This window comes from Panulirus ornatus, chromosome 11 (genome assembly GCF_036320965.1).
Source record: "Panulirus ornatus isolate Po-2019 chromosome 11, ASM3632096v1, whole genome shotgun sequence".
Classification (NCBI taxonomy): domain Eukaryota; kingdom Metazoa; phylum Arthropoda; class Malacostraca; order Decapoda; family Palinuridae; genus Panulirus; species Panulirus ornatus.
The window spans coordinates 47810244-47824453 of record NC_092234.1 but is presented as its reverse complement, the minus strand read 5'-3'; the positions used below and the strand labels follow the sequence as shown (position 1 = coordinate 47824453).

Here is a 14210-nt window from a genome sequence, read left to right as displayed (position 1 = left end):
TTAAACTGACGTAAACAAGCTATGGGCTAAATTTAAACTGACGTAAACAAGCTGTGGGCTAAATTTAAACTGACGTAAACAAGCTATGGGCTAAATTTAAACTGACGTAAACAAGCTATGGGCTAAATTTAAACTGACGTAAACAAGCTGTGGGCTAAATTTAAACTGACGTAAACACGCCGTGGGCTAAATTTAAACTGACGTAAACAAGCTATGGGCTAAATTTAAACTGACGTAAACAAGCTGTGGGCTAAATTTAAACTGACGTAAACAAGCTATGGGCTAAATTTAAACTGACGTAAACAAGCTGTGGGCTAAATTTAAACTGACGTAAACAAGCTATGGGCTAAATTTAAACTGACGTAAACAGTTTAAGCTGTGAGCTAAATTTAAACTGACGTAAACAAGCCGTGGGCGAAATTTAAACTGACGTAAACAAGCTATGGGCTAAATTTAAACTGACGTAAACAAGCTGAGGGCTATATTTAAACTGACGTAAACAAGCTGTGAGCTAAATTTAAACTGACGTAAACAAGCTGAGGGCTATATTTAAACTGACGTAAACAAGCTGTGAGCTAAATTTAAACTGACGTAAACAAGCTGAGGGCTATATTTAAACTGACGTAAACAAGCTGTGAGCTAAATTTAAACTGACGTAAACAGGCTGAGGGATTGTAGGGTTCAACTGTGGTCAAATTGAGGTTGACCTACCGGGGTTAAGTGCCGATGTAAACAGACCGGCCGAATGTAAACAGACCGGCGGTTTAAACGTAGACAAATGTATACTACATTATGACTCTCGTGGAGCTGTGAAGAGAGGGGACTTAATCTCTGTTGACGTAACTCCAAGTGAGCGAACCACAGAAGCAGTGGAGAAAAAAGGGGGGGAACAGAGGGGGGGACTTAATCTCTGTTGACGTAACTCCAAGTGAGCGAACCACAGAAGCAATGAAGAAAAAAAGGGGGGGAACAGAGGGGGCGACTTAATCTCTGTTGACGTAACTCCAAGTGAGCGAACCACAGAAGCAATGGAGAAAAAAGGGGGCGAACAGGGCGGGGCGAGACTTGAAAAGGGGGCGAACAGAGGGGGGCGACTTAGTGTCTGTTGACGTAACTCCAAGTGAGCGAACCACAGAAGCAATGAAGAAAAAAGGGGGAGAACGAACAGGATTCTAGTGAGTCATATAGTAATAGGTTTTCGAATTTCAGCACGAGAAGAAGATGGAGACATTACGCCTTCCAGCTCACCGTAGCGTTAACTCCCCCAGCCTGAATACTAGGTTTAGTTCGAGTGTCACTTGGCTTGAAAAAAAAGAAAAGAGACAGAGAGACAGACTCGAGCTGCTACCAAGATGATTGAGAACTAAGTCATATGATGAGACGACTTTTAATCTGTTTAGCTTTGAGAAGAGAAGTTTAAGAGGTAGTCTGCTGCAGGTATTCAATATAATTTATCTTAATATTGGTCTGTAAAGTTACTTAAGACTTAGAATCGTATGATTTCAGGTATTCAAAATAATTAATCTTAATAATATTGATCTCTAAAGTTACTTAAGACTTAGAATCGTTTGATTTCAGGTATTCAAAATAATATTGATCTATAAAGTTACTTAAGACTTAGAATCGTTTGATTTCAGGTATTCAAAATAATTTATCTCAATAATATTGATCTCTAAAGTTACTTAAGACTTAGAATCGTTTGATTTCAGGTATTCAAAATAATTTATCTTAATAATATTGATCGATAAAGTTACTTAAGACTTAGAATCGTTTGATTTCAGGTATTCAAAATAATTTATCTTAATAATATTGATCTCTAAAGTTACTTAAGACTTAGAATCGTTTGATTTCAGGTATTCAAAATAATATTGATCTCTAAAGTTACTTAAGACTTAAAATCGTTTGATTTCAGGTATTCAAAATAATTTATCTTAATAATATTGATCTCTAAAGTTACTTAAGACTTAGAATCGTTTGATTTCAGGTATTCAAAATAATTTATCTTAATAATATTGATCTCTAAAGTTACTTAAGACTTAGAATCGTTTGATTTCAGGTATTCAAAATAATTTATCTTAATAATATTGATCTCTAAAGTTACTTAAGACTTAGAATCGTTTGATTTCAGGTATTCAAAATAATTTATCTTAATAATATTGATCTCTAAAGTTACTTAAGACTTAGAATCGTTTGATTTCAGGTATTCAAAATAATTAATCTTAATAATATTGATCTATAAAGTTACTTAAGACTTAGAATCGTTTGATTTCAGGTATTCAAAATAATTAATCTTAATAATATTGATCTATAAAGTTACTTAAGACTTAGAATCGTTTGATTTCGCTCGTAGTAATTGATAGAAACTCGTGGGCAAACATTTTACCTCTACAGAGGCGAGGTTACGTCTTCAACAGAATGTATCAGCATATGGAATGATTAACCAGTCAAAATGGTCGAAGACAGTGCTATAGATACGTTGAAGAATACACTTTGACAAGAAAATATTTCGCTTCAAGAACACGAGTAATATATTTTTTTTTTTGCGCTCTTTCTAAGTGGTATAAAGAGTTTGCAATATATTTTTTTTCCCTCATTGAATTACCTTCATATCTAATTCTATTAACCACACTGATGTGTGAGTTGCTAACATCTTCCAGTGTCACAAACAGCTACGATGGGACCCAAGTGATCTGTTCCCGTTCGAATGAATTTTATTTCTGTATTTTCTTTTTTATTTTTAATGTTAGCTGGGACGGCACGTGTACCTGAGACCTTAATCAAGGCCATCCCATATATATATATATATATATATTTATATATATATATATATATATATATATATATATATATATATATGTATATATATATATATATATATATATATATATATATATATATATATATATATATATATATATATATATATATATATATGCGTGTCGTAGAAGGCGACTAAAAGGGGGAGGGAGCGGGGGGCTGGAAATCCTCCCCTCTCTTTTTTATTTTTAATTTTCCAAAAGAAGGAACAGAGAAGGGGGCCAGGTGAGGATATTCCCTCAAAGGCCCAGTCCTCTGTTCTTAACGCTACCTCGCTAACGCGGGAAATGGCGAATAGTATAAAGAAATAAAAAAAGATAAAAAAAAACGCGGGAGACAGCGACAAATCAAAATAAATAGATAAATTATATATTTTTTTTTTTTTTTTTTTTTATACTTTGTCGCTGTCTCCCGCGTTTGCGAGGTAGCGCAAGGAAACAGACGAAAGAAATGGCCCAACCCCTCCCCCATACACATGTACATACACACGTCCACAAACGCAAATATACATACCTACACACCTTTCCATGGTTTACCCCAGACGCTTCACATGCCCTGATTCACTCCACTGACAGCACGTCAACCCCTGTATACCACATCGCTCCAATTCACTCTATTCCTTGCCCTCCTTACACCCTCCTGCATGTTCAGGCCCCGATCACACAAAATCTTTTTCACTCCATCTTTCCACCTCCAATTTGGTCTCCCTCTTCTCCTCGTTCCCTCCACCTCCGACACATATATCCTCTTGGTCAATCTTTCCTCACTCATTCTCTCCATGTGACCAAACCATTTCAAAACACCCTCTTCTGCTCTCTCAACCACGCTCTTTTTATTTCCACACATCTCTCTTACCCTTACGTTACTTACTCGATCAAACCACCTCACACCACACATTGTCCTCAAACATCTCATTTCCAGCACATCCATCCTCCTGCGCACAACTCTATCCATAGCCCACGCCTCGCAACCATACAACATTGTTGGAACCACTATTCCTTCAAACATACCCATTTTTGCTTTCCGAGATACTGTTCTCGACTTCCACACATTTTTCAAGGCTCCCAAAATTTTCGCCCCCTCCCCCACCCTATGATCCACTTCCGCTTCCATGGTTCCATCCGCTGACAGATCCACTCCCAGATATCTAAAACACCTCACTTCCTCCAGTTTTTCTCCATTCAAACTCACCTCCCAATTGACTTGACCCTCAACCCTACTGTACCTAATAACCTTGCTCTTATTCACATTTACTCTTAACTTTCTTCTTCCACACACTTTACCAAACTCAGTCACCAGCTTCTGCAGTTTCTCACATGAATCAGCCACCAGCACTGTATCATCAGCGAACAACAACTGACTCACTTCCCAAGCTCTCTCATCCCCAACAGACTTCATACTTGCCCCTCTTTCCAGGACTCTTGCATTTACCTCCCTAACAACCCCATCCATAAACAAATTAAACAACCATGGAGACATCACACACCCCTGCCGCAAACCTACATTCACTGAGAACCAATCACTTTCCTCTCTTCCTACACGTACACATGCCTTACATCCTCGATAAAAACTTTTCACTGCTTCTAACAACTTACCTCCCACACCATATATTCTTAATACCTTCCACAGAGCATCTCTATCAACTCTATCATATGCCTTCTCCAGATCCATAAATGCTACATACAAATCCATTTGCTTTTCTAAGTATTTCTCACATACATTCTTCAAAGCAAACACCTGATCCACACATCCTCTACCACTTCTGAAACCGCACTGCTCTTCCCCAATCTGATGCTCTGTACATGCCTTCACCCTCTCAATCAATACCCTCCCATATAATTTACCAGGAATACTCAACAAACTTATACCTCTGTAATTTGAGCACTCACTCTTATCCCCTTTGCCTTTGTACAATGGCACTATGCACGCATTCCGCCAATCCTCAGGCACCTCACCATGAGTCATACATACATTAAATAACCTTACCAACCAGTCAACAATACAGTCACCCCCTTTTTTAATAAATTCCACTGCAATACCATCCAAACCTGCTGCCTTGCCGGCTTTCATCTTCCGCAAAGCTTTTACTACCTCTTCTCTGTTTACCAAATCATTTTCCCTAACCCTCTCACTTTGCACACCACCTCGACCAAAACACCCTATATCTGCCACTCTGTCATCAGACACATTCAACAAACCTTCAAAATACTCATTCCATCTCCTTCTCACATCACCACTACTTGTTATCACCTCCCCATTTACGCCCTTCACTGAAGTTCCCATTTGCTCCCTTGTCTTACGCACCCTATTTACCTCCTTCCAGAACATCTTTTTATTCTCCCTAAAATTTACTGATAGTCTCTCACCCCAACTCTCATTTGCCCTTTTTTTCACCTCTTGCACCTTTCTCTTGACCTCCTGTCTCTTTCTTTTATACTTCTCCCACTCAATTTCATTTTTTCCCTGCAAAAAATCGTCCAAATGCCTCTCTCTTCTCTTTCACTAATACTCTTACTTCTTCATCCCACCACTCACTACCCTTTCTAAACAGCCCACCTCCCACTCTTCTCATGCCACAAGCATCTTTTGCGCAATCCATCACTGATTCCCTAAATACATCCCATTCCTCCCCCACTCCCCTTACTTCCATTGTTCTCACCTTTTTCCATTCTGTACATATATATATATATATATATATATATATATATATATATATATATATATATATATACCCAAGCCTGAGCCAGGTACGCATTTTATCGACCAACCCCTAAGGGTGGATGAACAGCTGGGTTGACTGTGAACCGACTGCCTGTACCAGAATTCGAACCTAGGCGCTCGACCCTGGGCGGCGTCCGTGAACGCGTCACGGTCAAGAACTCTGCCCACTCCACCACGGTTTTGGCTCGTACCGTCAGGCGTGGCACAATTGGCTGCCGTGTTTAACATTCAAATGAAGGAAGTAAATACATGATTGCGCACGTCATCATACCTGTAAATAAAGCGTAAAAGTCACAAGGGGTTTGAGTGCTGACACAACACGGTATACGACCACTTAAATGGCACGCATCAAAGGGGAGAGTGTTCTCTACATTACACATACGCCAACATTACACATACGCCAACATTACACATACGCCAACATTACACATACGCCAACATTACAAATACGCCAACATTACACATACGCCAACATTACACATACGCCAACATTACAAATACGCCAACATTACACATACGTCAACATTACAAATACGCCAACATTACAAATACGCCAACATTACACATACGCCAACATTACAAATACGCCAATATTACACATACGCCAACATTACAAATACGCCAACATGACAAATACGCCAACATTACACATACGCCAACATTACAAATACGCCAACATTACAAATACGCCAACATTACAAATACGCCGTCATTACAAATACGCCAACATTACACATACGCCAACATTACAAATACGCCAACATTACACATACGCCAACATTACAAATACGCCATCGTTAATTGTGAACTGCTGAATAAATGTCACGGGCTTGGCGTCTTTTTTACGCCCACAGCGAAGGGTTGACAGAAGGCGAGGGTGGCCAGCGCGTAACGATCACCGCAGTGCGAGGCAAGTACGTTATTATTAACAGCGATGTATGAAGTCTTGTGAGTTACGATTTTGACGAGGGTTATGTTGTAGATAGATAGATAGATAGATAGAGAGAGAGAGAGAGAGAGAGAGAGAGAGAGAGAGAGAGAGAGAGAGAGAGAGAGAGAGAAAAGATTGCGGGTCAGAGATGGTGTTTCCTGATGAGTAATTAGGTTACCGTGGCCAGGTCTTATGGTGAAATGGCCATCATCAACCATTGTAATACACTACAGTATAATACATCAACATAACATATTACGTCTTAACTGACAGCTCTTGAGCTTGAGGTAAATAGCACCAGCTTTGCGAAGAGTAAACGACTTAAGGCACTTGAATATATCATTGCCACTTACCTAAAGTGGTGGTGTGGGGGTGTGGGGTGGTAGGAGACAAGTGTGGGGTGTGGGGGGAAGACAAGTCATCAATTCCCAGAAGAAAGGTTAAATATTCAGAGCGAGAAAATGAGTAACACTTACACTCATTGGGGTTCTTTGTTTCCCCCCCCTGCTTGTTCTTTTGTAGCCGCTACTATGTATGTCACCTCCACCTGGATCTTGACCGACGGAATGATTGGTGTAGGTCAAGGAATATCTTTTATGAATTTAAAAGAAAATCCCCCCTTTCCTTCGCTGACTTTAATTTAGACCTCGAGGCATAGAGAGAAGGCCATATTTTGGTCGTGTGGGTTGTGAGGCGTTTGTAAATCCACAAGCGCTCACACACACCACCCGTTCGAATCTCACCTGGTAGTCATACACCTCTTTACTACGTGCAGTTTAAGTTTTACGGACACAACACCACTGATTGTGAATGTGAATCCTATGTTTCAGTAGCGAAACACTGTGTGTGTGTAAAGGTTGTCGCAAAAAGAATAGAAATCTTTGTGTTACAAACACCACTTTTGTCTGTTATTATGTCCTTCCGAAACTCTACAGTCTATGTAGTGTGTGATTATAATCATATATATATATATATATATATATATATATATATATATATATATATATATATATATATATATATATAATATATATATATATATATATATATATATATATATATATATATATATATATATATATATATAATATATATATATATATATATATATATATCAGCCTAAGCCAGGTACCCATTCATCAAAGAAGATGAACACCTGGGTTGGTTGTGGGCCAAATGCCGCGCCCAGGATTCGAAACCACGCAGCCTCGACACCACGGAGGCCCGTGTGTGTGTACGAGACACATATAGAAATCAATTAAAAACTTATTTTACTGTACGCTATATAAGTACTAGCATTGGTCGTGGTGACGTACTAATTTAAATTCTGAAACAAAAGTTGTTGACTGAGTTAACATGTTAAATAATAACATCTGTGATTAACTTCTTTTCTTTTTTTTTCTTCATTTTTTATGCAAATGATGTAACTGAAGCGTCTGAATGACAGGAAGATCAAAATTCATCAAGTGTTTTAGACAGACAAATAGCAAATGACGTACAGTTTTTTTTTACATTAAACGAACTCTTTCGCCTTTTTTTGTCTCCTTTTTTTTTATATAACCAACCCGCACTGGAATTTCCTTTTGTTTATGATTACTACCCTAAAAAAAAAAAAAAAGAAAAGACAGACTTGGGGGGAAAAAAACAAAATAGTTGTCATATCTTCGACTTGGGACGAGTTGCAGACATGCAAGGCGAGAACCTGGTAGGTATATATGGTAAATAGAGATGCCTTCTTATGTCCGCTATGGTACGCTATGGTGCCTGTGAACCTTACAGTGAGTTTATTTCTGGGCCGTTTCAAAGCACACAGATCAAAACTACCACTTGGTCTTCAATCTACTAATATTTTTCAAACTAAGATGGAAATAAAGGACTCTGGGATATATTCTTTCATGAATTTCGCTAATATAGATACATGTCTTTACCCTAATAATGTCCAGAGTTAAGATGCAAAATGCATTCGACTGGACACCGTGTGTGATATTATCCTACGGCCAACACACACACACACACACACGCGATTCCACACTTCCATTTTACGTAAGATGGTCCAACACAAGGCCTTGAATGGGGTCAGGGGGAAGAGAAGCACTGTCAAATATTCATTCGGTAATTGTTTTCTCATCTATAGCCAGTTATTTTTGTGTCTATGGTAGCTTAAATGGTAACTGGGCGGCTCACATACACACACACACACACGCGAAGCAGAGAGACACACTGTACAGTAACGGGTGTGATAAATAAATGAATTTACGACACGCGAACAGTTCATTAATTTTTGTGTCATCAGCGAGACGCAAACGCGTTTGAATAATTGCCGAACGCTTCGCGAAGAAAAAATGAATATATTGGCTCGGTTTTGATGCATTGAGATACCATTACTAAGTTTAAGATAGAAATATACAATACGAGACTGTGAAATGTGAAGTTTCTGACCCCTCTGGGGCCGAAAAGTATAGCCTCTCTCTCTCTCTCTCTCTCTCTCTCTCTCTCTCTCTCTCTCTCTCTCTCTCTCTCTTTCCGACCCCTTTGGAGCCCGAAAAGTATAGCCTATCTTCTCTCTCTCTCTCTCTCTCTCTCTCTCTCTCTCTCTCTCTCTCTCTCTCTCTCTCTCTCTCTCTCTCTCTCTCCGACCCCTTTGGAGCCCGAAAAGTATAGCCTATCTTCTCTCTCTCTCTCTCTCTCTCTCTCTCTCTCTCTCTCTCTCTCTCTCTCTTTCCGACCCCTTTGGAGCCCGAAAAGTATAGCCTATCTTCTCTCTCTCTCTCTCTCTCTCTCTCTCTCTCTCTCTCTCTCTCTCTCTCTCTCTCTCTCTCTCTCTCTCTCTCTTTCCGACCCCTTTGGAGCCCGAAAAGTATAGCCTATCTTCTCCTTCTCTCTCTCTCTCTCTCTCTCTCTCTCTCTCTCTCTCTCTCTCTCTCTCTCTCTCTCTCTCTCTCTCTGACCCCTTTTTTGAGCCCGAAAAGTATAGCCTATCTCCTTCTCTCTCTCTCTCTCTCTCTCTCTCTCTCTCTCTCTCTCTCTCTCTCTCTCTCTCTCTCTCTCTCTCCCTCTCTCTCTCTCTCTGACCCCTTTGGAGCCCGAAAAGTATAGCCTCTCTCTCTCTCTCTCTCTCTCTCTCTCTCTCTCTCTCTCTCTCTCTCTCTGACCCCTTTTTTGAGCCCGAAAAGTATAGCCTCTCTCTCTCTCTCTCTCTCTCTCGCTCGTTCTCGTACAGCCTATCATTGAGATGACTCGTCACATGTGTTATTATTACTGTTACCGACGTCATGAAATAATTGGTCGCCCTTTTTGCTTCAAGTATTCATGTAAAGACACATGCTCGTATTTATGGAGAGAAAAGAAAAGAAAAAAGAAAAATTTGTGTTCCATTCTCGTCTTTCTCAGAAGACAGAGTGTTACCGTCGCCTAACTGAGCGGGTGAACTGTGTACGTAACTTGTGGCTAATAACTTTTCACGAGATATTGCCATAGTTTTATATAAGGTGGTCATAATAACGTAGCTTGGACAGCCTAAATTATTATGGTGTTCCTAACCTGCACTTCTAATTAACCCACACACACACACACACACACACACACAAAAGGACATGATAAGTGTTTCTAACTTTATGGCGCAGTGTATAACCCTCTCGGAAAGTTCATATATATATATTATGTATATATATATATATATATATATATATATATATATATATATATATATATATATATATATTCTTTTAAACTATTCGCCATTTCCCGCGTTAGCGAGGTAGCGTTAAGAACAGAGGACTGGGCCTTTATTGGAATATCCTCACCTGGCCCCCTTCTCTGTTCCTTCTTTTGGAAAATTAAAAAAAAAGAAAAAAAAAAAAACGAGAGGGGAGGATTTCCAGCCCCCCGCTCCCTCCCCTTTTAGTCGCCTTCTACGACACGCAGGGAATACGTGGGAAGTATTCTTCATCCCCTATCCCCAGGGATAATACATATACATATATTATTATATTATTTTTTATTATACTTTGTCGCTGTCTCCCGCGTTTGCGAGGTAGCGCAAGGAAACAGACGAAAGAAATGGCCCAACCCACCCCCATACACATGTACATACACACGTCCACACACGCAAATATACAATACCTACACAGCTTTCCATATATATATATATATATATATATATATATATATATATATATATATATATATATATATATATATATGATGGTTACATTGCTGTGAAATGTAATACAATACCAACGCAAATTATGAAAAACAAGGTTACCAAATATAGAATTGTTCTTCCAGCCTACGTAACACAGTGATCCTAACCTGTACATTAATACGTTATCGTTATATACCCAGGACCGCTTTTACCGGGGGTTTCTGGCGGCTTAATATTAAAGTCTGCTCTACAATCAGTAGCAGTGAGAGGGTTAGACAGACCCCCCTTTTGAAGTTCGACGAGATTGCACTCTTAATGATACAACCCTCATCGATAGGCATAGCCAGGCAGAGTCCGGTAACGCAATAGAGTAGTGTTAGTACTATACAACTGTATTACCGTCTTGGGAAAAATAATACATTTTGCTACAAGCCAACACCAGATGACGTCACCATATAAACATTCAGACCTTCAGAATTCAGTGTCCAACACTGATACAATGAGTCTCCCTCCTCCTCGTTCAACCCTAGTTTAGCTTTACAACCTTTGAGTCCCCCCCACCCTCTCAACCCCAGTTTAGTCTTACAACCTTTGAGTCCCCCCCTCCCTCAACCCCAGTTTAGTTTTACAACCTTGTACAAGTGTTATATAGTCTGACATACGTAGCTCATCTCCCTATCCTGTATAGCATAGTCCCCCCCACCCTCTCAACCCCAGTTTAGTTTTATAACCTTTAAGTCCCCCCCACCCTCTCAACCCCAGTTTAGTTTTATAACCTTTAAGTCCCCCCTCCCTCAACCCCAGTTTAGTTTGACCACCTTCTACAAGTGTTATATAGTCTGACATACGTACCTCATCTCCCCATCCTGTATAGCATAGGACAACCTAACCATGGCTGTCACCCCAAGTGCAGCTAAAACCTAGTCAGCTAAAACCTAGTTGGTATTGTATTACCAACCAGCAGTCCAGCATCGGGTAACCGTCTCTCGGTTACCCGTCTCCTGACAGTGTGTGTGTGATTACTGTATTACGTGGATTAAGTCTTCGCTATATTTGTGGTGCCCCATATTTCAAACATTTTTGATTTTGATGCTTCGTAAAATTTTGTATGCTATGTCCAATAACCATGTCTTCAGTTAGTGTATTCTTCTCATCCACCTCTCTTATACTATAAAAGACATTTATTCACATCTTTCTTAATGTGTTTCTTGTTTTATTTCATGTCGTGTGTGCGTGTGTGTCTGACGATCTTACCAGTGTGAGGATACAGGAGCGCCAGCAGTGTCGTGTAGAATAGCGAAGTCACCCCCATCATATGGCTGCCTGGAATGGGAGCAATGAATAATACATTGATGAAAACAGACAATAGACAGTAAGTAAAGTTATAATTATGTTAACATTTAAGTATATTTGAATGTTTTTTTTCAGTCACGTTATGGCCTTTGGACACACTTTATAGCTGTAGATATAATAAGAGATCCCGAGTTATGGTAGACGAGATGTAAGATAAAATATTAATTTCAAATGAAATTATTTTAAACGGGTAAACAAATGCTATGATGGGATGCACTATACAAAATAGATATTGAGATTTATTTTTGGGGGAATATTGATTTTTTTGTGTGTGTGTTTGGAGAGAAAATAAATTGAGTTTTTAAGAAAGTCATATTGTTTGCTGTACGACAGAAGCAAGTGGTTTGGAAAATGACATTGTGACTAGAGTTGGGTCCAGCAATGTCGGCAATATAATGCTCCACGGATGGGGGAGGCTTAGCCATTTTTTGATCTACGACCCTTCCTTTAGTCAGTTATGTGAATGTTACATGAAATTCACCTACGTAGAGATGTGGTTTACCGTCAATAAATGCATGTAACATTTTCTTCGTACAGTCACAGCGAACCTAAGCCATATTAAAAGCTAAATAAAGTTACATGACTACAATTCTTACTCGTTCAAGTATAACTAATATTTTCTTCCGGTTATTTATTTTTTATCTATTTTGCTTTGTGTCGCTGTCTCCTGCGTTAGCGAGGTAGCGCAAGGAAACAGACGAAAGAATGGCCCAACCGACCCACATACACATGTATATACATACACGGCCACACACGCAAATATACATACCTATACATCTCACTGTACACATATATATACACACACAGACACATACATATATACCCAGGCACACAATTCACACTGCCTTTATTCATTCCCATCGCCACCTCGCCACACATGGAATACCATTTTTGGCTAAACGGTGCGGGTGCTAAAAGTAGTTATGTCAGGGTACCTTAGTGATGGAATATATATGTGAATTCTACAGATAGGGTTATCCTTAAAGGAAGGAGGATCCACGCCTCTTGTAGTTACTTGTATTTTCTATCCGCCGTTGTCCAAAGTGTCAGAATTACGGTTCGATCCCCTTGAGCAATAAAATAGTAAGTACTGGGAGTGCAATACAAAGAGAGAAGACTCGTATCAAAATGGCATTTATTGCAATACAAAGCAGAGAAGACTCGTATCAAAATGGCATTTATTGCAATACAAAGCAGAGTAGACTTGTATCAAAATGGCATTTATTGCAATACAAAGCAGAGTAGACTCGTATCAAAATGGCATTTATTGCAATACAAAGCAGAGTAGACTCGTATCAAAATGGCATTTATTGCAATACAAAGCAGAGAAGACTCGTATCAAAATGGCATTTATTGCAATACAAAGCAGAGTAGACTCGTATCAAAATGGCATTTATTGCAATACAAAGCAGAGAAGACTCGTATCAAAATGGCATTTATTGCAATACAAAGCAGGGTAGACTCGTATCAAAATGGCATTTATTTAGTCACCGTTCGTCTCTTCAGTAAGCAAATGCAGGGCAGAAATGGATGTCTATGTAAGAGAGTACCAGGGGCGTTGGACGAGTTGGGGGAAACGGGACTTATTTTTCGATACAGGAGTTCCGGAGTAGATATTATGTTACTGTAATTGAGTTACGGTTTAGATACGTAATTTAGTTTATTGGTGGATGCCTCTTTTAGAAATACAAATTATGGGTTAAACGGCATGAATAGTCCATTTGAGATAAACAATTCATGCATGGCTCCACTTGCATCTCAAGTTCAGCTACGCATGATGGCCTAAACTTGAGAAAACATGGAGAATAATATAATGCAGAAAACTAGGCAGTGAAGACATATATGATTTCTCTTCTCGGTACGTAATGCAAGGGAAGTATATCCTAGTCATTGTTAATGGACAGTGACGACCTCACGGGTTGGGTGTGGTTAGGTTTTATGAGTTTTGATAACGTCACGCTAACCACCCACTCTCATATCATTATATATATATCCCTGGGGATAGGGGAGAAAGAATACTTCCCACGTATTCCCTGCGTGTCGTAGAAGGCGACTAAAAGGGGAGGGAGCGGGGGGCTGGAAATCCTCCCCTCTCGTTTTTTTTTTTAATTTTCCAAAAGAAGGAACAGAGAAGGGGGCCAGGTGAGGATATTCCCTCGAAGGCCCAGTCCTCTGTTCTTAACGCTACCTCGCTATCACGGGAAATGGCGAATAGTATGAAATATATATATATATATATATATA

The 14210-nt window shown here is 39.3% G+C and overlaps 1 protein-coding gene across 1 annotated transcript in view; it reads right to left on the bottom strand.

Moving 5' to 3' along the window:
- LOC139751145 (uncharacterized) overlaps positions 1-14210 on the bottom strand; it is a 70200-nt gene that overhangs the window by 35566 nt on the left and 20424 nt on the right. Inside the window, 1 exon segment of the mRNA XM_071666243.1 lies at positions 11868-11936. Coding sequence (XP_071522344.1) covers positions 11868-11928 — 61 coding nt within the window. The 5' untranslated portion in view covers positions 11929-11936.